This window comes from Dreissena polymorpha, chromosome 13 (genome assembly GCF_020536995.1).
Source record: "Dreissena polymorpha isolate Duluth1 chromosome 13, UMN_Dpol_1.0, whole genome shotgun sequence".
Lineage (NCBI taxonomy): Eukaryota > Metazoa > Mollusca > Bivalvia > Myida > Dreissenidae > Dreissena > Dreissena polymorpha.
In genome coordinates this window covers 1,757,186-1,782,545 of record NC_068367.1, presented here as the reverse complement: position 1 = coordinate 1,782,545, position 25,360 = coordinate 1,757,186, and the positions used below count along the sequence as shown (strand labels likewise).

General features: G+C 36.9%; 3 protein-coding genes across 5 annotated transcripts in view; 2 read left to right on the top strand and 1 right to left on the bottom strand.

Annotated features, from left to right (window-relative positions):
- Positions 1 to 25,360, bottom strand: part of LOC127856221 (heat shock 70 kDa protein 12A-like) — a 138,404-nt gene that overhangs the window by 88,119 nt on the left and 24,925 nt on the right. The window lies entirely within an intron of this gene.
- LOC127856224 (uncharacterized) lies at positions 12 to 5,343 on the top strand. The gene is made up of 7 exons (XM_052392306.1): positions 12 to 294; positions 856 to 1,012; positions 1,826 to 1,945; positions 2,187 to 2,365; positions 3,599 to 3,679; positions 3,969 to 4,082; positions 4,975 to 5,343. The coding sequence occupies exons 1-7, from the start codon at positions 149 to 151 to the stop codon at positions 5,159 to 5,161; spliced, it is 984 nt and encodes a 327-aa protein (XP_052248266.1). The 5' UTR covers positions 12 to 148; the 3' UTR covers positions 5,162 to 5,343.
- LOC127856222 (lipid scramblase CLPTM1L-like) overlaps positions 13,047 to 25,360 on the top strand; it is a 53,287-nt gene continuing 40,973 nt past the window's right edge. For 2 of the 3 annotated variants that reach the window (XR_008037914.1, XM_052392300.1), the window contains exons 1-3: positions 13,188 to 13,254; positions 18,914 to 19,151; positions 23,080 to 23,180. Coding sequence is in view for 2 of the 3 variants with exons in the window: in XM_052392300.1 (XP_052248260.1) it covers positions 18,993 to 19,151; positions 23,080 to 23,180 (260 nt within the window). In the remaining variant the exon portion in view is untranslated. Of the gene's footprint in view, positions 13,255 to 18,913; positions 19,152 to 23,079; positions 23,181 to 25,360 lie in introns of all 3 variants that reach the window. The other variant, XM_052392301.1, reaches the window with a different exon arrangement.

The following is a 25,360-nucleotide window of genomic DNA, read 5'->3' as shown; positions in this document are numbered from 1 at the left end:
TGTCTAAGCAACCAAATGACGTCATATCTAGGCAACGGAGTAGCGTTATACCGTTCAAGTTTTCAACAAAACAAACAAAGAAAAAAATATTGAAATAATGGGTATCGGTTATTTGCTTGAGCGCAAATAAGACGACGAATATAGAGCCATGAAAATGGTATCTTCCAAGCAGCCTGAGCAAGCGGTAGCGCAGTCTACGTACAGAGAAAGCTACAAGGGCGTTATGCCTCTGTTGCCCGTGATCAGATATAAAACTCATCCAGGGCTTTGTGACCAGGAGAATCAGCTGCATAGGTACTTACTTTTAACCCATTTATGCCTAGCGTCTAGAAAAAAAGGCCTTGGCAAAAAGCGTAGACCCAGATGAGACGTCGCGTGCACGATGCGGCGTCTCATCAGGGTCTACGCTGTTTGCTTAAAGTAATTTCTGTAAGAAATATTCTAAATATAGAAATAAATATACTCGACATCCCTAATTTTGGAAATAAATTGATCCAATTTAGAAGATGGGGAGTCCACCAGGCAAAAATGGGCTAAAATAAATGTTTATATGCTGAACTCATCGTTGAATTTGCAAATTGAGATGTTCGCTACCATTTTAAAATTTGTACTTGTTCACAAAGGAAAACAAAAGTATATGCATTATATCAAACAACATGTATTTTAAAATAATAAAATGTTGGATTATTGTGTATAACCATTCTCTAAGTTATATATAGTTTAAACATATAACTACTTAAATTCAAACGAATACATCCGTAAAGAGAAATTAATCAAATATATGTTATGTAGGCCGATGTTTAGAAATATTAACAATTTATCGTTAGAATAAATCCACATATTTTGTTTTTCCAGAAACAATGCTAGGATCGATGTTTCGATTCCGCCTACTAGTATGTTCCAGACCACAAGAGTCCAGCACTCCCAGGCAACATCAAACAGGTTGTCGGCACGTTCAGGTTTTGAAATAAGAAAAGACCAACCCACTTGTAAAAGCCATTGCCCACAAAAGGTCAGTATAGTATTGCGTAAAATTGAACAGGGTCGTTGGTCCGCAAAAAGTGAAACTACCTTCCTTAAAAATTGCCTTTCTATTAAAAGTAGTCTTTAGAGGGTCTTACCTAAAATCATATTATTATACGAAGTCTTAAGCAAGTCGACAACACTTAAACTGATCGGCAATTTCGCAATTTATAATTATCATCGCAAGACATTGATACCCTTTTGAAATGTAAATTGAAATTGAACTGTAGGTTATTTTATTGCATATAGAAGTCACGAAAAGGGACGAGTCAACTTTGAAAATTTATGGGATAACTAATGAAATAACTTAGTTTAGTTTTTTGTAATCAAACTGTGTGAATGTTAAAGGCAGATATGTCTTTTCTTTTGTATGTGCATCATTTAACGATTTAATCAGCTTAGTTACTGTCGTCAGAAAGATGAAAATGGCATGCGCTCGGAACTAAATGCTAACAAAAAACCTTTTTGTAATATATAATGAGTTCAATATTCGACAAAAACGACTGCTTCAGTCGATTATTATTATGCAGATGTTAACATACATGAACGCATCTGTATTCATACACGTTTAACCCATGTATACCTAGCGTCTAGAAAAAAGGCATTGGCAAACAGCGTAGACCCTGATGAGACGCCGCATCATGCTGCGCTGTTCGCTAAAAGAAAATTCTGTAAGAAATAGTCTAAATATAGAAATTAATATACCAGACATCCCTAATTTTGGAAATAAATTGATCCAATTTAGAAGGATGGGAGAGTCCACTAGGCATAAATGGGTTAAAAGTTTACATGTGGACCGCAGGTTTTCGACACCAAGTTTGGACCAATGGACATGGAGACTATAGAGCAATTGTACAACAAAACTCGCTACTCAACATGCGCCCAGATTGCAGCCAGAGAAGTATCGGTGCCTATGTTCAAAGTACGTCAATACCTTACCTGTGGATAATTTGGGATACACCAACTTTAATTATTCTATTGAAAAAAAATCTGTAAAACTGAATTTCAAAATTTAAGACACGACACTCCAACGAATTATTTACAAAAATCACTGAAAAGCACATTTGTATAAGTGATTATTTCTACATGTACTTGTTAATATACTCTTTCACTTCATGTGATATAAAAAAAAGCTTCCTCATTGTCGGCTGTCGGTCTTCCAGCTCGATCCTCCGACGACGACGCGGGAAAAGGCCCCGGATATGGTTCGCCCGAGAGGCCAGCGCTACGAGAGCCGACCGGAAGAGTGGCAGGACGCCGTGCTTTGGGACCGCCTTCAAAGCCGCCCGGAAACCAACGCACGACCGCGCAGTGGCTCCCGGCAGAGGCTGCTTCATATACGGTATGACTGCTTCATATACGGTATGTCTGCTACGCATGTGCCGTTGATTTTGGTTGATGTTGAAGTCCAGTGGGTTCCGCCGTCTTATAAGATATTGTTAGACGCGTTCCGAATTACGATTATTACTCAAACAAGAAACCGTCGGAGACGGGTGATCCTTCCCAAAGGTTTTTTTGTCACAATATTGCACTATATATTCAGATAAAAGGAAACGTCTTGAGGGGCATAACTTTGGACAAAATAATACGATGGATGGTTTAGCAACTTAAAAATTTCAAAGGGCCATATCTCTCTAAATAAATCATCTAACCAGAACCCACAAATAACATGCGCATGTCCTCAAGGTAGTTAAGCTTCCCATAAAGCTTCATTGAATTCCAGTCAGTAGTTGGGGGACAAGAATTGCACTATATGTACAGTTTATAGAAAATTTGAAAGGGCCATAACTCTGTGAAAATTCATCCGACCAGAACCGGCTGATAATATGCACATCTCCTCTTGATAGTTAAGCTTCCCATAAAGTTTAATTGAATTCCGGTCATTAATTGCTGAGAAATAGCCCGGACAAAAATTGTGCACGGACGGACACACGCACGGACAGACGAAGTGGCGACTATATGCTCCCCCCAAATTTTTTGGGGGGAGCATAATAACGACGCGTATAACAACACAAGCCTAGTCACTAGATCCATATCTTTGGTATATGTTCCAATTAATAAATTCCAGAAATATTCGTAAAACATTTGCTATTTTTAATATTAATTTTGGACGGAATGTAAACGTGTCGTAAATTGTCTTTAATAAAACATGACCGTTGTAATGCTTCAAGTTGAATTTCAATGTCAGATTGCATATACATTGTATGAAGGTTTATTCGCCATTCATATGTAACCCCTCCTTCGACCAGACCCGCCGTACTTTTATTCTTAGCCGCACGTAATATGTATATAGTATGTATACACCGAAAGGGCAGTAGCCTGTTATTCTCTATATATAATTATCGGGTACAACTAAAGGGTATATGATCTTAAACAAGGTGTAGCTTCACATTTGAATTTTATATGACTAACTTATTTTGGATTGGCATAAATATGGTGGCATCCCAAAGTTCGTGCACTTGATATTCGTCTTGATTGCAAGAAAAACCATGCGACCATACCCTCAAATTTCATGATTAGGATAATTAATGATTATCGTGTTGAACCCATGTATTTACCAACTGATAATTTTTAGGAAAAACAAGGAAGAAATACCACTTGAAGTCCTCGACAAGATTCGGGATCATGTGCGAACTGACAATCTCGCAAGTGTTTTGTAAGTTGGTTATTCTTATTGTCCATAACGTTAAAATGTAATTTTGCACTACTTCAGCAGTTTGATATGTTGGTCTCTTTTGTAAAGCGAAAATGTGTTATGTGTCAATATCATTGTTTATTTATAAGTTCACCTGATGATAGCTGTTCTATTCAAACCATTATCAATATTTACCGTATGTTGATTGTTTTTTAACATTTATATGTATGAATAATGTTAAAGTGTACTTTGTTGTTCCTTATATATGTCGATGTTTTGTTTATACATGTACTCACCACGCATATTCCAGCGTGAAGAAATGTCCCGGGTACTTGGGCTATACCCCCATGTGTCCACCGGAAACACGACTCGACGACCGGAAGAGTCCACCGGAAATGACCAGCTTGATGCGGGCGTCATACAGGTACTTTGGTTATGGTTTATGTTAATAATACGGTTACATAATACATTTATTATTCATCAGCATTATTTAAGATTTTATTTACTGTTCATTTATCGCAAGGGACCTCTGAGTATTTTACTAATTGGAGTGGGACCTTGATTCCTTGATTTATTTAAACACGCTTAACCCATTTATGCCTGGCGTCTAGAAAAAAGGCCTTGGCAAACAGCGTAGACCCAGATGAGACGCCGCATGATGTGGCGTCTCATCTGGGTCTGTGCTGTTTGCTTAAAAGAATTTCTGTAAGAAATATTATAAATATAGAAATACATAAACTAGACATCCCTAATTTTGGAATTAAATTGATCCAATGTAGAAGGATGGGAGAGTCCACTAGGCATAAATGGGTTAATCGACTTTACAGTCTTGAAAAGTTTCGCTCGTTGAGTTCGTTTCATTTTTTGCTTTGTGTACGCGTACATTTGTAAAACATCACGGAAAAATTATGAAAACTTATAAGTACGTATAACAGCAATACAGTAAAATATACATTCTCTGCACTGTGAAGAAGGGTTTTAATGCATGTGCGTAAAATTAAGTGTCGTCTTTTATGATATTTTTCTTTTTAAGAAAGTCTCTACTTAATTAGCAAAAATCAAGTTTAGGCGGAAATTGTCGTTCCGGAATCTGTGTGAACTGCACAGGCAAATCTTTGACGACACTTTACGCACATGCATTAAACCCCCTTTTCACAGAGGGCGGCTGAATTATATATATATATATATATATATATATATATATATATATATATATATATATATATATATATATATATAACTTATATTATTAATAAAAGTTATGTTATAATTATATGTAACGTATTATATGAATTATAATGATTCGATTTTACCAGACGTTTCCCTGACAACATTTACGAACGTGAGAAGTACGCACGCCAAGGTCCCTTTTCGAAGACGGTCACACTGACGTTTCCTTTTAACCCCTTCAACAAGAAAGGGCAAGACAGATTCGACGTGGATAGAGAGTCCCTGTATACCAATATCAATATGAAAGAAATTAAGATTTTAAGCAATTTATAACTTTAGAGAGACTTGTTAAATTTCAAGACATTAAGTGGCTTTAATCAGATTAAATTTACATAATAAATACTGGTGTTTTATTATATTCAGTATGTGTGAATACATACTTCATTGTATGATGTATATTTTGTATTGCATCTTTATTATCGTTATATACATAATGATATAAATAAAAAAACTTATCTTTGTATTAAATAAATTTCATTTCACCTTCTATCTAATACTGCATTTTATTGGCAGCTATACAGTGGCGTAGCCCCCCGGATTTGTTTTATACCTAGAACGTCTCTGGTGCGTTTTTAAGGTCATTTAAACCACATTTTATACCTAAATTATCGGAATCATGGAAGCTACATAATACATTAAATCAAAAGCGTTTTCAATCAGAAGCACATATAAAAAGGATCATTGATGGAAGTTATTTGAAAATACCGATTGCGTCACAGGGTCATATTGATTATCATGAGGAGTACAAAATATTTAACTTAAATCAGTAAAGTTTCTTGCCATTTTTTTTCAATTTTCTTGTGTAAATTTGTATTTAGCAATGCGTCATCATTTTCTATCCGTTCTATCATCAACTACATTGACTGTTAAAAAGAAGACTTGAACTTCTTAAAAAAAGTTGAATACGCGGGATATCATAATTTGAAAATTCTAATGTAAACAAACATTCTTTCTAATTGAAACGGTCCCGGATTTAACTCGACGCCGGCCAAAAGAGGAGAATACCAATAAAGCCGAAAACGCCAACCACCCGAAGTGTGTCTAAGTCTAAAATAGAGACATACCTTTCCGTAAAACACCCTATTCTAGCTCGGTACGTTTCGATGTCCACCATGATTTTAGCATTGAAGCGTACAGTGCGACGCTTTGTTTAATATACGGATTTTCCAAATCATTTTGCTGAGCCAATTTGGCATCAATTGAAGTTATTTAATTAAAATAATTATCTGCCTCAACATGAACCAAGTGTACTTAATGATTATATTTGTTTGTGAATATCATAGCGCCTACAATTTATTAAATTGCATAAATTTCTTATAAAGATTTTATTCTTTAAAATATTGTTTTCTTTTTTTCCTTGTAATCTCAACATTGGTCTGCACATTTTTAGCCGGCGTGCCTCAGTGTGGCTACGACGCTGAGATCTGGAAGGATTTTAGTTTATGTTTTTTGTTTTAGTATTTTATTATGAAAAGTAGTATCATGTTCTTTTATATCGTGAAAACCTATCGGTAATTGACATGTGTCTTTTATTGTGAGAAAAAAAAACGAAATATTAGTATCCATGATAAAAGGGTAATCGTTTAATTATCTAGCCACACATGTGTGACGTATGAAAGCCAGAGCTACCGACGATGGTCAGTTTGCTATAAATAAGACAGTGTGACTTCAATTTTCTATCGGAATGTATGTTGGTTTGATGTTCCATTTACAAGACGCAATATTATTTTTTTAAGATCCGCGTTATGCAAAATGGGTCTTATGCAATATGCAGCCAGCGTGGCTCCAGCGCAGCCTGTGCATCCGCGCAGTCTTGTCAGAACATGCATTCTGAATAGGCTACTCGGGAGATATCACGATACATTTCGTGCTTTTTTATAGCGGATAGCGTAGCCCCTGACCAGACTGCGTAAGTGCGCAGGCTGGGCTTAAGCTACGCTTTCCGCATATGCCATAAGACCCATTTTCGCGTGACACGAATGTAACCGTGTTATTTGAATGTGTGCAAAGAAAACTGCGTCTTAATTAAATATCAACATACCACATGGTTCGATGACGAAGAAATAAATTCATGATAAACCATGTGATCTCACGTAGTAAAATTTGTTTGTATCTACGAACACTGTTATGTAGTTTAATATTCGTGCACTTCATAACAAACATTTCATGCGGTGGATATGCGACTATTTGGTGAAAAAAGAGCACAGCAATACTTAAACCTTTGTTTTTAATTTAATAAATTAGAAACGTCAATTTTCTACCTTTATTTCAAAGTCAGGATATAGGCCGAATATCTTTTTTTAAAGATATTTCTTGTTTTCTTTTCTGGCAGTATATTCGGGGTTGTTTAAAGTTAACTACATAATTCACAACAACCGACTGACGTACGGTGCAGCATGTCAACCGCATCATTCGCAGATTTCAATCTTTATAACAGTATAAATGTACCGATGTGAATGTGAGGGTCGTCGCGCATGCAGGAATATTGCCAATGAAATTCACTAAAAGATGAATAGGGTTTACCGCCGCACGTAAAATAAGGGCCTTTGAATGACTGTACCGGTTGCCGTCCGATACCTTGACGATAATATGTGTATCCCGGAAAGGGAACTTTTTGGGAAAACACACTAATCTGCAGGTACAAATAAAGCTGACCCTTTATGATCCTTTTTAAGTTGCACACCGTGTGAATCGTTATTATTTAAAGTAAGCTATCTTTGTTTAATTGGTTGATATAATGGACCAGCGTTGTTTGTACCCGGGTGATAAGTGGGGTTTCTAAACTCTTGCTTTTCATGTATCAGTCTATTGAACATTACTTAGTGCCTTTCGTTGCATAATTTGTCGCCACGATCTTATTCGAAAGAACCTACGTCCGATCAAGTAAAAAAATACCATCGACGATCTGACAGTGTGCGGCCAAACTAAAAAATCTATATCACTAGGTGTGTGTTAACGTTTAAAGGATTCGTAAAACTTCGACTGGTACCTACCAAATATCATTCAGCGATTCTTTTTATATAATAATTATACGTTTCATACGCTTTCAAGCCTAGGGTTAGCTAATAGGACTACAGTTAATGCAGTTAATGCAGACTTAAAATCACAAAATGTGTAAAGTATTCTTTTTTTAATCATACATTATCAGTTCGACACAATGCTTCAGTTGTGTGAATAAGCTGATAATTGCTGTATTAAAAACAATTACAGTGCCCATCTTTGCACAACTACTTTATTTTATTTTATTTTAGCTAGTGGCACGTTACACCTTTCTAAGATGTGATCAGGTGGTTTATCAAGGTGTGAAACTTTATAGGGTTGATCAATGGTTGTTGGGATATTGAAATGAATGGATGTGCAGTTCGCCTGATTAGGTAAATATAAATGTTTATTACTTATTTGTGTATGCTTTGCAATTGTGACAGAGCTTGTAAGTGTGATTAGTGTTAAAAAGTTTGGCTGAGGAAAATGAAAAACAATACACATGTACACACGAAAAAATAGTTTGTTGACTAAAACACCGCTAAAAGTATTGAACACAATGAGTATATCACCGAATTTAAGCAGAACATAAACACACATTTATATGTTTGCTGTTTTCCACATGGAAGCGATTTAACAATGAACGTGTGCGCCCAAATGTGTATGAATACTTTTACGGAATCCACTCCTTTTGAACTTTCAAAACTGACAGTTTTTATCGTAAATAAAAGGTTGTCGCGCTGCAACTAATTTGGAAAAAATAAACCACATTGTGATTTGGAACACTTTAATCAATAGATTTCGACAAAGCATATTGGCGACACGTCCTTTGTCTGTATTTAATATACACAATTGGTGTCATCTCTGACATCTTTTTCGAACAGCTGTCCGTTTATTTGGATACAGACAGTAACACGCGATGGGATCGGATACACCACGACCAACTGCTGGAGGTCACAGTAAAAAGACCGAAATATGGATCTTTGAAATGTCATCTCTGCCACTCCTGTAAATACAAAGATAAGTGAAAACATATATTTTTGAAATTGACGTTAGACAGGTATAATTAAAGAGACAATTGTGATGTGCGATTGTCGTTGAGTTCCTATGGTAAGCAGTACTGCTGTTGGTACGCAGAAAGACTACACTGTCCATTCGACTTGATTTCTAGAGCTAGGACGTTTTAATGTTGTTGACGCTCTGTCTGTGTGTCTGTCTGCTCAAACTCTGGCAAGGCTCCTCAGTTTTACTGCGAGGGACACACTTTTTTTGCCCGCTAGCGTAAACACTGACGCGGGTCGACGGTGCTGGTACAGCGAGTCCGAGTCGTCCGAGTCAGCGTAAGCAGTGTTAAAACGCCTTAGCTCTAAAAATCAAGTCTACTCGATAACGTTTTCGTTCTGTTTTTAACAACAGCAATACGGTTAACTTAAGGCAGTAACTAAGGTCTTACATCACCTTATCCTTTTTTTTCAGTGCAGATGTTTAACGTTAACTCTGACATTTTCTTGCAAATGGACGTATTCTAATTTACCTACCGGTATATATGCTAATACGTTTTTATTTTATTTATCTGTTATCGCCCCTTAATATCATCGTTGGTTAAAAGGATACTAAAGTGTATATTTTCAATAAAGTAATGTTTTATTAATTTTCATTTCAGTTACTAGTTCGTGTCAGATGGGACTCTTTTACGTTTCGGTTCCACTGCTGGAGAAGGATGGCGCATCGTTTACGGATGCCATGAAGATTCTTCAATTTAGCCGGTGGTGGTGGTGCTTGTGGTGATGATGGTGGTGGTTATGGTTGTGATGGTGGTGGTGATGATGGTGGTGTTGATGGTGGTGGTGATATTGGAGGTGATGGTGGTGGTGATGGTGGTGGTTTGGTGACGGTGGTTGTGATGGAGATGCTGATGGTGGTGGTCGTGGTTATTATGATGCTGATGGTAGTGGCGATGGTGGTAGTGGTTGTGGAAATGATGATGTTGCTAGTGTTGGTAGTTTTGGTGTTGGTGATGATTTTGGTGGTGAAGGTGGTTGTGAAGGTGATGGTTGTGGTGGTGATGATGGTGTTTGTAATGATCAACGCGGTGAATCAGTCTCCACTAGGTCGCTTCCGGGGGATAACTTTTGATTATCCGAAAGGTTTCCACAAAAGCTCATACCCATATAGCGCACTATTATGCTAAATAGGCTGTACATAAGCCCCCCCCCCCCCCCTGACGCTGACCCTCATTAAAATCCAGGGAAGAAACTATGTCAGCCCGACAAGCAGCCGACGGGAGATCAGCGTGCACAAGTCGCTTCCAGGGGATAACTCTTTGTTGTCCGAAACGGGCCCATAAAGGTGCATATCCACTCGCCGTATATATAGCGCGTAAAACGCTTTATAGGATGTATCTACGTCCCCCTGAAGCCAACCCTAAATAAAACCCTGAGTCAAAACTAGGTCAGCCCGAACTGGGGATCAGCGTGCACTAGGTCAGTCCGATAGGCAGCTAACCGGAGATCTGCATTCGCTAGGTCGATTCCGGGGGAAAACTCTTGTTTGTCCGAAAAAAAACACTTATGGATGCATACCCACTCGTCGTCGATGTATCGCATAATGCGCTAAATAGGCTGTATGAACGTCCCCCTGATGACGACCCTTATTAAAAACCCGAGCCGAAACTAGGTCAGCCCGACACGCAGCCAACTGGAGATATGCTTGCAATAGGTCGCTACCGGGGAATAACTCTTATGTGTTCGAAGGGGGGGCCCTTAAAAGTGCATACCCACTCGCCTTAGTTAAAGCGCATAATACAATAAATAGGCTGCATGAACGTCCCTCTGACGCTGACCCTAATTAAACCCTTGAACCGAAAGTAGGTCAGTCCGACAGGCAACCGACGGGAGATCAGCGCAAACTAGGTCGATTGCGGTGGATACCTATTGTTTGTCAGAAAGGGGCCCTTAAAAATACATAGCCACTCGTCGTCGATCTATCGCACACTACGCTTAATAGGCTGTATCAACGCGTCCCTGACGCCGACCGTTATTAAAACCCCGCGCCGAAACTAGGTCAGCCCGACACGCTGCCGGCGGGAGATATGATTGCAATAGGTCGATGCCGAGGGATAACTCTTGTTTGTTCGAAGAGGGCCCTTAAAGGTGCATACCAACTCGTCGTCGATATATCGCATAATACGCTTAAAAGGCTTCATGTACGTCCCCCTGATGCCGATCATAATTAAAACTCCGAGCCGAAAGAAGGGAATTTCGACAGGCAGCTGCCGGGAGATCAGCGTGCACTATGTCTCTTCCTCTTGTTTTCCAAAAGGGGCCCTTAAAGTTGCATATCGACTTGCCGTAGATATTGCGTAAGCTGCGCTTAATAGGCTTCATGAACGTCCTCCTGACGACAACCCTAACTAAAACCCTGGGCCGAAACTAGAACAGCCCGACAGGCAGCCGAAGGAAGATCAGCGTGCGCTATGTCACTTCCTTGGGATAACTCTTGTTTGTTCGAAAGGGGCACTTAACAGTTCATACAAACTGGTTGTGTAAATAATGAAAATGGCTTGCTAAATAGGCTTACACTTAATAATAGGATGAATGGTTCAACATATTCAATAAGATTGCTAAAAAGCAAAATAGACTGCATAGGCTGAATGGGTTTTTAAATTGCCTAAATATGATGTTTGTTTCAACCTATTTAATACACTTGTTGAAAGGCTGCAAAACAAGCTTGATATGCTAAATAGGATGTATTTTATAACAGACATGTACTTAACTTGCTTACGTCGCTTAATAGGCAAAAACTACTGGTACATATGCTTTTAGGATTTATTTTTTCAAAAAATGTACCAAACCTCCTTAATAGGCTGAAACACAGGTTTCAGAATGAAATCTCCAGTTGTAAAGACACACCTCCGCATTGGACCAATGAAATCACTCGTATGTTTAAAATGTCAGTTAGTTGAAATGTATGTAAACAAAGGTTTCAAACGGCGCTGGACAGTTAGTCTTGATGCAGAATGTAACGACAAGAACGGTAATAATGTTTTTTCATACGTTTTATTGAATTATGGTATCGAACTACATGAACTTTGTAGGGAAGTTGCCCTTTACTCCGTGAAGATTTCAGTCTTAAAGACAGCATGATCACTGTCAACTGGGTCATGCGTGTTGTGTATCGTGTTATTTCTTAAAAGTTGACCCAGCATTTGTAAAAATATTGCAAGACATATACATTTCCAGAAAGGAAATTCATTTCTGCGTTGAATAAGACCGAGATCGTGAAAATCGCTGCAAAATTGATGAAGATATGCCTGTTCAAAGCGATGCACCCCGTTTTGGGCTGATTTTGAGTTGCATACCTTGTTATATATATATTTGATAGTGAAATATTTTTTTTCAGAAAAGTTAATTTTTCGTTATAATATGATTATTTATCATTCAAAATGATGTTTTCACTAATTAATATCATAGCCACACGCTAACCACCTGAGGGCTGAAAAGGCTGCTAAATAAACTTAATAGGCTAATTATCATGTATTTTCCAACCTTTGTACTGAACGTGTTAAATATACTAATTAGGCTAAAAGGGTGCTAAAAGGACTAAATAGGATTCATGATTCAACCTATGTACTAAACTTGCCAAAAAGGCTAGCATCACACACGTCATAAAAGTTTATAAATACGTGTTGAAAGCGGTTATATCTCTTTGGATATCTATTTATTAACATAATTTGTGTACAGTTATATTAACATAAAAAATGTATTATTATTTTCAAGATTTCAGTAGAATATCGATCATTCAGCCATGTGCATCACCGTACAAATGACCATTTAATCAGTTAGTTATTAATATTATTTGGAACAGATTGTTCAGAATTAATCACGATTCTTTTTCTTTGCGAAAATTGTACACTTAACCGTAACAGAATTAGCGTACTTTTACCTATCGGTATTTGATTTGCAGCGTGGCTACGACGCTGAAATTGAAATAATAATATCTGCCTCAACACGAACCTATTGTACTCAATGATATTATATGTTTGTGAATATGAGTGCCTAAAATTCATTAACTTGCCTCAATTTCTTATATAGATTTTATTCTTTGACATTAATTTTCCTTTTTTTCTTTGTAATCTCACATGGCTCTGCAAATTTTAGCCGAGGCAACTGCCTCGGTGTGACTCAGCGTGGCTACGACGCTGCTATAGTAAGATATGTTAATTGAAGATCTACCAACAATATATATTTTTATTGATAGATCTTTGTGTTAACGTATTATTAAAATTCTTGAAGCTCAACCAATGAAAATCATCCACGACTGTTTACGGTGCTGAAAATTAGTGTTATGTAGCCAATGTGCAAGCATTTTATAAGCCGGTCCAGGTAGTGTTTCTGTTTCTCGACCTCAAGTTTAAAATACACTGTTTTTTATATGAAACTTACATGAACATAGTTATGTTATTTTTTAAGCCATATGCTTATCGCTACGATTTGGTCGAAGTGATAGGAGTTTTTACAATGTTGACATACTTATTTGTTTAATATAATTTCGGATAGCTTATTCGGATGGATCAAACTAAGGCTCAAACAAAACAATCTCCTGCTTCGGCCAATCCGACCATACCATTGTAACCTGCCAACCGTTGATTCTGTTTGACAGTTGTCTCTGACCAATTTTATTACTTTATTATTATCATTATGACCTTCATAATGTTTAACAATTCTAAATGCAATAAAATAACAACTAAATTTAAACATGTTCTATTAAAACATATGGTGAATGTTTAATTAAAAGTGAAGAAAGCGTGTTGAAATTTTACTAGTTGAAAAAATTGAATTTGGAGTTTGTGGCCTCACCAACAAAGGTACGATGCTGTCCGGTAATCTTGCGCAGTTAAGGGTCAATTGGGTTACAAACATGTTCTTTTATAAATTGACAACTTAATATCTAAATGTATTATAAAAATAAGAAATTCAAGTGCTTATTAACACAAAAATATCTGAATAATTCAGTGAAGAACAGTCCGATTTGATTTAAAACAAACATGACTCACCTCATTTTCAAACTATCACAGTGTCCGGTAATCTTGCGCTCTTGGTGTAATGACCTCATTTAGGCCAAAGTGTAGACATATGGTGTCCAAATAGTGACAAACAAAATTCCCAAAAATTATTTAAAAAAATCTGTTTGTCAAACCATTCAAATTGAATGTGGATTAATAGCTGTACTTTGGTTTCTTTGATGATGGTGGTGTCATTCTATTGACTGTGGCCAAAGAAACACAACAATTTTACTTAATTGATTTCTAGCGTGAAAAAAACGTTTATGCATAACAGGTCTCATTTTACCCTGATCATGCTTCCATAGTTTACAGAAAATATCAAAACTATGCCATTGCGCATGCGGAGATCATACCAAGAGTGGTTTGACAGAATGGCGGGAAATGATGATAATGCCGTCTGATGCAATATATTTTCAACGGCAAAAAATACCATACTGATCGAATATTGTGCAATGGAATGCTTAATTACACGTTTGATTTACCTTATGAATTCTTAATTTAAAGTATGAAAACGCTAAAGACAGCATGGAATTTGTGATTCATTTCGAATTTATCTTAAGTAGGTCAGTGTTTACAATACATGTACAATGTATAGGGATGACGCAACCGGTGTTAAAATGTAATGATCAAATTTTATTTTGCATGGAATACGTTCCTTTTAAATTCATTAATTCTTAATAATGTGAAATTCCATATTTCATCACTAAAGAAAACCATTTGTCGTCTGTGAAATTCGCAAACTGCGGAGTGCGCAAGATTACCGGACGCGCAAGATTACCGGATTTAACTGTAGCAAGTTCTACTGGTTGGCACAAACATCGGGATCAAACTGGATAAAGTTATGAGTTTCTGAAAATTTAAGTGCGTTAAAAAAATGGAAAAGTTATGCTTTAAGAAAAGGAAATTAATTCTATGAAAAGTGTTCTAGCAGGTAAGAAAATAAGAGAAATTGAGAAATTCACTCGATCTTTCAAGAGTATAGTTGTCTATACAAAGGGACAATTGAATTTTTTGTCCCCTGGTCCAGGAACTTTCTAAATTGTCACTACTAATGTTAATATGGCTTCAGACTCAGACAGCATGCCACTAACTAGTTTTTATAATTAACGAATGACATTTTTAAGTTCTTTTCTTTGCAAGGAGATACCGGTACCCTCGATTACAATAAATTCACAATTGCACTTATTCCTGTAGAAGACATCACTATCCTGCAAAAAAACTGATGCTCTTCAATTTGAGAGTTATCTCACATGCCTTATTTTATTGATTGGCTAAAATTGTTGTGACACATTTGATTCAACCAATCAGAAAACAAATCAAAAATAGAAGTTTGATTTATACTCTGTAAACAAAGAGAAATTTAATAGTCTTTCCCAATTTTCTTCACATTTTTGAAAGATTACCCTTTTGCGTGCAACAAAAATCACAGACCAGTTATTAGCTCACCTGATTGCTCAGATGAGCTTTTCTGACCAGTCTTTGTCTGTCGTCCGTTAACATTTGCTCGTTAACACTCTAGAGGCCACATTTGTTGTCCCATCTTCATGAAACTTGGTCAAAAGCTTTGCCCCAATAAAATCTCGGCCGAGTTCGAAACTGGGTTGTGCCGGGTCAAAAACTAGGTCACTATATAAGGTCAAAAAAAGACAAACCTTGTATACACCGTAGAAATCACATTTTATGTTCAATGTTCATGTTACTTTGTCAAAATGTTTGTCTTAATGATATCTTGATTGAGTTTAAAAGTGGTTCCGGTCTGTTGAAAAACATGGCCGCCAGTGGGCGGGGCAGTTTTCCTTATTTGGCCATAGAGATACCTTGTAAACACTGTAGAAGTCACAATTAATGCCCAATCATCATGAAAGGTGGTCAAAACATTGATTTAATTGATATCTCAGACGAGTTCGCAAATGGTCCTGATCGGTGAAAAAACATGGCCGCCAGTGGTCGGGGCATTTTTCTCTCTTTATATATAGTGCCACCCCATTTGGCTATAGAGAAACCTTGTAAACACTCTAGAAGTCACAATTTTTGTCCAATCATCATGAAAGTTGGTCAAAATATTGGTTTCATTGATATCTAGGACGAGTACGAAAATGGTCCAGATCGGTGAAAAAATATGGGGCATTTTTCTTTATATGTATATAGTGGCAGTTTTCCCTATTTGGTTATAGAGAAACCTTGTAAACATTAGAAGTCACAATTTTTGCCCAATCATCATGAAAGTTGGTCAAAACATTGGTTTTATTGATATCTTGGACGAGTGTGACAATGGTTTGGATCGGTAAAAAAACATGGCCGCCAGTGGGCGGGGCATTTTTCTCTATATGTATATAGTGAAAACATGTGAACACTCTAGAAGTCACATTTTTGGCCCGATTTTCATGAAATTTGGTCAGAACATTAATTTGCTTGATGATATGAGAGTTGAGTTCGAAAATGGTTCCGGTCAGTTTAATAATATGGCTGCCGGGGGGGGGGGCAGTTCTCCTTATTTGGCTATAGAGAAACCTTGTAAACACTCTAGAAGTCACAATTTATGCCCAATCATCATGAAAGTTGTTCAAAACATTGGTTTTATTGATATCTCGGACGGGTTCGAAAATGCTCCAGTCTCCAGATCAGTGAAAAAACATGGCTGCCAGTGGGCGGGGCATTTTTCTCTATATGTATATAGTGAAAACATGTGAACACTCTAGAAGTCACATTTTGGCCCAATTTTCATGAAATTTGGTCGGAAAATTTAAATTTGTTTCTTTGATATGAGAGTTGAGTTTGAAAATGGTTCTGGTCAGTTGAATAACATGGCTGGCGGGGGGGGGAGGGCAGTTTTCTTATATTTATATAAAAGCTTGTGAACACACTAGAATTCACATTTTTTGCCCAATCATCATGAAACTTGGTAAAAAGATTGGGGTTTTATCACATAATTAATGCTATAATTATTGCCCTTAGATTGTCCAAATTTTCATTATATTATACAAAATCCTTGTAAACACTCTAGAGGTCACAATTTTGTTTCAGATTTTATGAATCTTGGTCATAATATTTATTTTTCAAAGCAAAGTTTGATGTTTGGTAAGGGGATGTCAACTCAAAATATAGGTCACCAGGTCAAATCTTACAAAAACAAAATCACTCCATATGCCAGAGTTTTGGTTCAATAATGATGAAACTTGACCAGGATGTTTGTATGGTTAATATCTGGGTCAAGTTTGATGTTTGGTAAAGATTGAATGAACTGACTCCTCTCAGGTGAGCGAACTAGGGCCATCTTGGCCCTCTTGTCTTTTGATATTGGGACAATTATAATTTAAAATCAAGATTTTTTGGCTTTGGCAGAACCCTTCTACTATACCTTTGAAGACATAGTTTAAGAAAAAGCATATCCAACCTAACATTTCCTTTCAATTATATTAGCTTATTTCAGGACCAATTTCATGAAAATAGCAACATATTTTATTATGTCCCTGGTAAGATTGCATAAAACAGTTGAACTGTTTGTCCATCGGCCCGTCTGGCATTCTGTTTTCTAGAGGTTTTTTATGCAACGCTTTCAGGTATTAAGCTGATTTTTGGTATGTGAGTCTACTTACATGACCTGCAGATGAAGTGTGAGTTTTGTTCTCGTCCGTTGATTTTTGGGCAAGTTATGGGCCTTGGACTATGAAATTTTTGCTATAATTACCTTTTTCTGGAAGTTTTTAAAGCAACCCTTTCAGATATTGAGCTGATGTTTGGTATGTGAGTCTACCTACATGACTAGCAGATAAAGTGTGAGTCTTTTTCCTTTTCATTGCCTTTTTGAGAAGTTATAGGTACTCAACAATATCTCTAAAATAGCTGCGGTGCGGCTTCAAATTGCAGTAGGGGGCATTGTGTTTAACAAACACAGGTCTTGTTTGAAAGTTAATTGGATTCAGTTATTAGGTATTAATGTAATATCCACTCAATGGTAAATCACTGACAAATTCTTGAAGACAAAACATTTAGATTATGATAACATAAAATTACAGTTACATGTAAAAGATAAGCAATAACTGTAGTAAAAGAGATACAGCAAGAATTTACATGTTGATGCCTAAACTACGGCTTGTACAATTTTCTTACTCAATCTTAGGCAATTGACCAACAAGAATGACATACTCCTGCTGCAGTGTTTTTTTTATGGCCATTTCGGGGTCGATATTCGGCCCCATTCCCCTCAAAAAAGAGTATATATTTTCCCCCCATTTTGTAAAAAAATCCCCTCCAGAAGTAATAAAAAAAAAAAAAAAAAAAAAAAAAAATTATAGAAAGAACTGTGTCATAATCATGACAAATATATCTCAAATTTATTTCATAAATAACTAACAAAGTATATAACTATAATTTATATGATTTTTAATTATTATAAAGTGTTATATTAAATTATATTAGTTCTTTCCAAATCAGTGGATTTTTCACATGAATTGCATTTGTCTCCCAAAATGGCCAGGAAAAGGCCTGATGTATCTATATTGTGTCAATATTTGTTGATAAAAATATTCCAATTTGGTCCATTTTATTGATAAAAAATGCTCAAATTTGCCATTTAATCGATTTAAAAAAAACTCAATTCGACTCAAAATGGCTAAGAAAACTGAGACTGTGCATGAAGGCTGAACTGTCTGAAACTACTGTTGAAAAAATCATTGATATATATTTCAGAAAAAGGACAGAGACATTCTGCTGTGAATATTATATTCATACAAACATGTGTATTCATATAATTAATATCATTACAAATAAAAGAGTGAATTTTTAATTTTCCCCTTTTCCTAAAAAACGACGCATTTTTTCCCCTTTGGACGGGCCCCGCCACCATTCCCCTATAAGTGAAAAAAAAACACTGCCTGGCAACAAGGAAGAAAATAACTTGACATATAGCCTAACACAATTATCTAAGATTTCAATGTAACGCATGATTGTTCATAATACATTTCATCTCTCTGATTTAGAATTAGGATCTGGCAAGGAAGTTTGTACTGACTGTCTCATGTGCAACATACTGGAAGCTTTTTGGGTAACTTGCCCACAATGAGGCCTTCACTGACAACAATCCTATCTGGGATTTTCCTGGCCTATATGGGATATTCCATGTATACCATCGCCTTGATATTTTTCCCCACTCCGTGCACATCAGATGTTAAAGGAAAGTGCATTCAGCCATATACAGCTACGCATAAAGATTTACAAGTAAGTGGCATTTTTAAAGTGCTAACAAGGGTAATTGAATTTTACTTGCGATACAGTTATGTTTCAGAATAGTCAATATTTAATAAAACTACTTCAGCTGGAAGCAAAGCCTTCAAAGGCATTGAACTATGAGTCTGCGAAAAAATACGGCCTACATTTAGAATAACAGGTAACTGACCTACATGTTTATGTTTGAAATACATCAGGTGAGGCTTAGATTAAAGAAATGGCATGGGTTGCCAAGCCATTTTTTTATTCTTGCCAAGCCTGATATATTACTCAACGATTGGGCAGTTACCTGTTTGTTTAGCTCACCTGATTGCTCAGGTGAGCTTTTATGACTGGTCTTTGTCCGTCGTATGTCCGTCCGTCCGTCCGTTAACATTTGCTCATAAACACTCTAGAGGCCACATTTCTTGTTCCATCTTCATGAAACTTGGTCAGAAGCTTTGTCCCAATGAAATCTCGGCTGAGTTCGAAACTGGGTTGTGCTTGGTCAAAAACTAGGTCACTAGGTCAAAAAAAAGAAAAACATTGTAAACACTGTACAAGTCACATTTCATGCCCAATCTTCATGTAACTTTGTCAAAATGTTTGTGTTAATGATAGCTTGGTTGAGTTCAAAAGTGGTTCCAATCCGTTGAAAAACATGGCCGCCAGTGGGCAGGGCAGTTTTCCTTATTTGGCTATAGAGAAACCTTGTAAACACTCTAGAAGTCACAATTTTTGCCCAATCATCATGAAAGTTGGTCAAAACATTGGTTTTATTGATATCTCAGACGAGTTTGAAAATGGTCGGAATCGGTGAAAAAACATGGCCGCCAGTGGGAGGGGCATTTTTCTCTATATTTATATAGTCAAAACATGTGAACACAATAGAAGTCACATTTTTGGCCCAATTTTCATGAAATTTGCTCAGAACATTTGTTTCCTTGATACGAGAGTTAAAAAATGGTTCCGGTCAGTTGAATAACATGGCTGCTGGGAGGGGGGAAGTTTTCTCATTATGCTCCCCCCCCCCCCCTTTCGAAGAAGAGGGGGTATATTGTTTTGCCTATGTCGGTCCGTCCGTCCACCAGATGGTTTCCGGTTGATAACTCAAGAGCGTTATGCCAAGGATCATGAAACTTCATAGGTACATTGATCATGACTCGCAGATGACCCCTATTGATTTTCAGATCACTAGGTCAAAGGTCAAGGTCACGATGACCCGAAATAGTAAAATGGTTTCCGGATGATAACTCAAGAACACTTATGCCTAGGATCATGAAACTTCATAGATACATTGATCATGACTCGCAGATGACCCCTATTGATTTTCAGGTCATTTGGTCAAAGGTCAAGGTCACGGTGACCCAAAGCAGTAAAATGGTTTCCGGATGATAACTCAAGAGCGCTTATGCCTAGAATCATGAAACTTCATAGATACATTGATCATGACACGCAGATAACCCCTATTGATTTTCAGGTCAATAGATCAAAGGTCAAGGTCACGATAACCCGAAAGAGTAAAATGGTTTCTGGATGATACTCAAGAATGCTTAGGCCTAGGATCATGGAACTTCATAGGTACATTGATCATAACTTGTAGATGACCCCTATTGATTTTCAGGTCCCTAGGTCAAAGGTCAAGGTCATGATGACCAGAAATAGTAAAATGGTTTCCGGATGATAACTCAAGAACGCTTAGGCCTAGGATCATGAAACTTCATAGGTACATTGATAATGACTCGTAGATGACCCCTATTGATTTTCAGGTCACTAGGTCAAAGGTCAAGGTCACGGTGACCCGAAATAGTAAAATGGTTTCCAGATGATAACTCAAGAACGCTTATGCCTAGAATCATGAAACTTCATAGGTACATTGATCATGACTTGAAGATGACCCCTATTGATTTTCAGGTCACTAGGTCAAAGGTCAAAGTAACGGTGACCTGAAATAGTAAAATGGTTTCTGGATTATAACTCAAGAACGCTTATGCCTAGGTTCATGAAACTTCATAGGTATATTGATCATGACTCGCAAATGACCCCTATTGATTATCAGGTCACTAGGTCAAAAGTCAGGTTACAGTGCCAAAAAACGTATTCACACAATGCCTGTCAAGGTCACGGTGACTCAACTTAGAAAAATGGTTTCCGGATGATAACTCAAGAATGCTTACGCCTAGGATCATGAAACTTCATAGATACATTGATCATGACTCACAGATGAAATAATGATGAAACTTGACCAGGATGTTTGTCTGGACAATATCTAGGTCAAGTTTAAATTTGGTAAAGATTGAATGAACCGACTCCTCTCAGGTGAGCGAACTAGGGCCATCTTGGCCCTCTTGTTTATATTATACATCTGAATCCCCATTATGAAAGAAAAAAAAAGAAATATCATCACTACAACAGTGCATTTTTAGCACGAATGAATATGTGGTATGAGGGTTTCAACGCGCCAATCATGACATCATGAACACATAAACTTATTATTTGTGAAAAAATGTTTTATTGCTGTTTTTTAGTCCTCTACCGGTTTCACTGGAGGGGACTTATGGTTTTCGCTCTGTGCGTCTGTGAGTCTGTCACACTTTTCTGGATCCTGCAATAACTTTAAAAGTTCTTAATATTTTTTCATGATACTTGGAACATGGATAGATGGCAATATGGACATTATGCACGTCATTTCATTTTGTTCCTACATCTAAAATTCTGGTTGCTATGGCAACAAATAGACTAGAAATACTGCTGAAAATGGTGGTTTTCTGGATCCTGCGATAACTTTAAAAGTTCTTAATATTTTTTCACGAAACTTGGAACATGGATAGATGGCAATATGGACATTATGCACGTCATTTCATTTTGTTCCTACGTCAAAAATTATGGTTGCTATGGCAAACAAATAAAAAAAAAATAATCTGAAAATGTTGGAATTTCTGACAATGGTGGAGCCGGTAGGGGACTTATATTGCTTGACAATAGTCTTGTTGCATTTGTTTCTACAATATTAAATATCTTGGTATTAAATTGTCTGTTTTGTTGAATCTTATCCTATGTTACCAAACATGATGACATTATAGTTGATTCCAAGTAATATGACCTACCTCCTATCATCGACTGATATAAGAACTTCCTGTTGAACTGATTAAAAAAAAGGTATCATGCCACATTGTATCAGACTGATATCAATGCAGCGGTATGATAAAAGTTGTTATTCTTGCTGTTTATGTGAAACATATTATTTTATTAGCGAGGCTGTTTTCTGAGAAAACCCGAGCTATTATCATAGCCAGCTCGTCCGCCATCCGCCGTACGCCGTAGGCGTCGTGCTAAAACCTTAACATTAGCTCTAAAATCAAAGTGCTTCCACCTACAACCTTGAAACTTCATATTATGTAGATGCACCTTGATGAGTTCTACACGCCACACCCATTTTTGGGTCACTAGGTCAAAGGTCAAGGTCATTGTGACCTCTAATATCAAACTTTAACATAGGCTCAAAAATCAAAGTGCTTCCACCTACAACTTTGAAACTTCATATGTAGTTGCACCTTGATGAGTTTTACATGCCACACCCATTTTTGGGTCACTATGTCAAAGCTCAAGGTCACTGTGACCTCTAATATAAAACTTTAACAAAAACCTTAATATTGCCTCTAAAATTAAAGTGCTTCCACCTACAACTTTGAAACTTTATATGTAATTGCATCTTGAGGAGTTCTACAGGCCACACCCATTTTGGGTCACTAGGTCAAAGGTCAAGGTCACTGTGACCTCTAAAAAAAAAAAAAATTCTGACAAGCTTTCGCAGCCGAGCATGGCACCTGTTATGCCGTGCTCTTGTTTAACACATGTTAAGTTATATTTGTTAAAAACCACATTAAATAAAAATTGAAGCATACACATTTAATATGTATATGCTGTATATTTCTTGCAGTTGTCAGTATATACATCCTTAAAGGCAGAAAGAGTTGCATCAAGTGACCTGACTTTGATATGGCATTACAAAAACTTTTCAATTCATGCCATAGAAGAAAAGTATGTATTATTTTTGTGAAGTTGTGTTGTACAGTAATTACTTGATAATATTTTTAGACAAATCAATCCTCAAGCTTAACATATAGTATTTGTGAATTAGTATGCTTTAATAATGTCTCACAAAATTTCTGGTTATAAATAAAACAATTACCGGTATATTATACTCAGTAATTCAAACTTTCTGCTACATAAATTTGGTTTTAATGATCCATGATTTATTGATGTTCATAATAACTATGCTGTAAAATGTTTACATAGCTTTTAACAAAAGACAGCATTAAATTATTATTGTTTCTTTTATAGTAATTTTTAGCTCCACTGGCCAAAGGCCAGCGGGGCTTATGTCATGGTCCTGTGTCCGTCGTGTGTGCGTCCGTGTGTGCGTGCGTGCGTTAACTTTTTCTTTAAACATCTTCTTCTCCTAAACTACTGGTCCAATTCTGATGAAATTTCTCAGGAATGTTCCTGTGGTGAACCTCTTTCAAATTTGTTCAAATTATGCCCCATAACCGTATGGCGTAGGGCTACCAAATTTGGTATGTAGTGACATCTTACAGTCCTCTACCAAGTTTGTTCAAATTATGCCCCTGGGGTCAAATTTGACCCTGCCCCGGGGGGTTAAAAATTGAAAATTTGCTTATATAAGGCCTATTTTGTGCAAACTTTAAAAATCTTCTTGTCCATAACCATATGGCGTAGGGCTACCAAATTTGGTATGTAGTGACATCTTATAGTCCTCTACCAAGTTTGTTCAAATTATGCCCCTGGGGTCAAATTTGACCCTTCCCCGGGGGGTTAAAAAATTGAAAATTTGCTATATAAGGCCTATTTTGTGCAAACTTTAAAAACCTTCTTTTCCATAACCATTGGGCTAAGGGCTACCAAATTTTCTATGTAGTGACATCTTATAGTCTTCTACCAAGTCTGTTCAAATTATGCCTCTGGGGTCAAATTTGACCTTTCCCCGGGGGGGTTAAAAAATAGAAATTTTGCTAATATAAGGCCTACTTTGTGCAAACTTTACAAATCTTTTTAACCATAACCATTGGGCCTAGGGCTACCAAATTTGCTATGTAGTGACATCTTATAGTCTTCTACCAAGTTTGTTCAAATTATGCCCCTGGGGTCACATTTGACCCTGCCCCGGGGGGTCAAAAATTGGAACATTTGCTTATATAAGGCCTATTTTGTGAAAACTTTAAAAATCTTCTTGTCCATAACCATTGGGCCAAGGGCTACCAAATTTGGTATGTAGTGACATCTTATTGTCCTCTACCAAGTTTGTTCAAATTAAGCCCCTGGGGTGAAATTTGACCCTGCCCCGGGGGGGGTCAAAAAATTGAAAATTTGCTTATATAAGGCCTATTTTGTGAAAACTTTAAAAATCTTCTTGTCCATAACCATTGGGCCTAGGGCTACCAAATTTTGTATGTAGTGACATCTAATAGTCCTCTACCAAGTTTGTTCAAATTATGACCCTGGGGTCAAATTTGACCCCGCCATGGGGGGTCAAAAAATCGAAAATTTGCTAATATAAGTCCTATTTTGTGCAAACTTTAAAAATCTTCTTGTCCATAACCGTATGGCATAGGGCTACCAAATTTGGTATGTAATGACATCTTATAGTCCTCTACCAAGTTTGTTCAAATTAAGCCCCTGGGATCAAATTTGACCGTTCCCCAGGGGTCACAAAATTGAACATATGCTTATATTGGGCCCATTTTGTGCAAACTATAAAAATCTTCTTGTCCATAACAATTGGGCCTATTTCTATCAAATTTGGTAGGTAGTGACATCTAATAGTTCTCTACTTAGTTTGTTCAAATTATGCCCCTGGGAACAAATTTGACCTTGCCCCAGGGGTCACAAAAATGAACATATGCTTAAATAAGGCCTATTATGTGCAAACTTCAAAAATCTTCTTGTTCTTAATTATAGAGCCTAGGGCTACTAAATTTGGTATGTTGTGATATCTAATAGTTCTCTACCAAATTTTTTCAAATAACTCCCCAAGGCTCAAATTTGACACTGTCCCGGGAGGTCACAAAACAGAACATATGACATTTACCAGGGGAGATTACTGCGGCCGTGTGGCTGTGACCAACAACAACAACAACATCTTGTAAACATGAGATAAAACCCTGTCATTAAGTGCTATTTTAGATCAGATGGTGACTGCT

Bases quoted from the DNA above. Each gene is read 5' to 3' on its own strand.
- LOC127856224 (XM_052392306.1), top strand. From the start codon at position 149: ATGAAAATGGTATCTTCCAAGCAGCCTGAGCAAGCGGTAGCGCAGTCT. The intron at 295-855 runs GTACTTACTTTT...TTGTTTTTCCAG, and splicing joins CAGGAGAATCAGCTGCATAG to AAACAATGCTAGGATCGATG. The intron at 2,366-3,598 runs GTATGACTGCTT...GATAATTTTTAG, and splicing joins CAGAGGCTGCTTCATATACG to GAAAAACAAGGAAGAAATAC.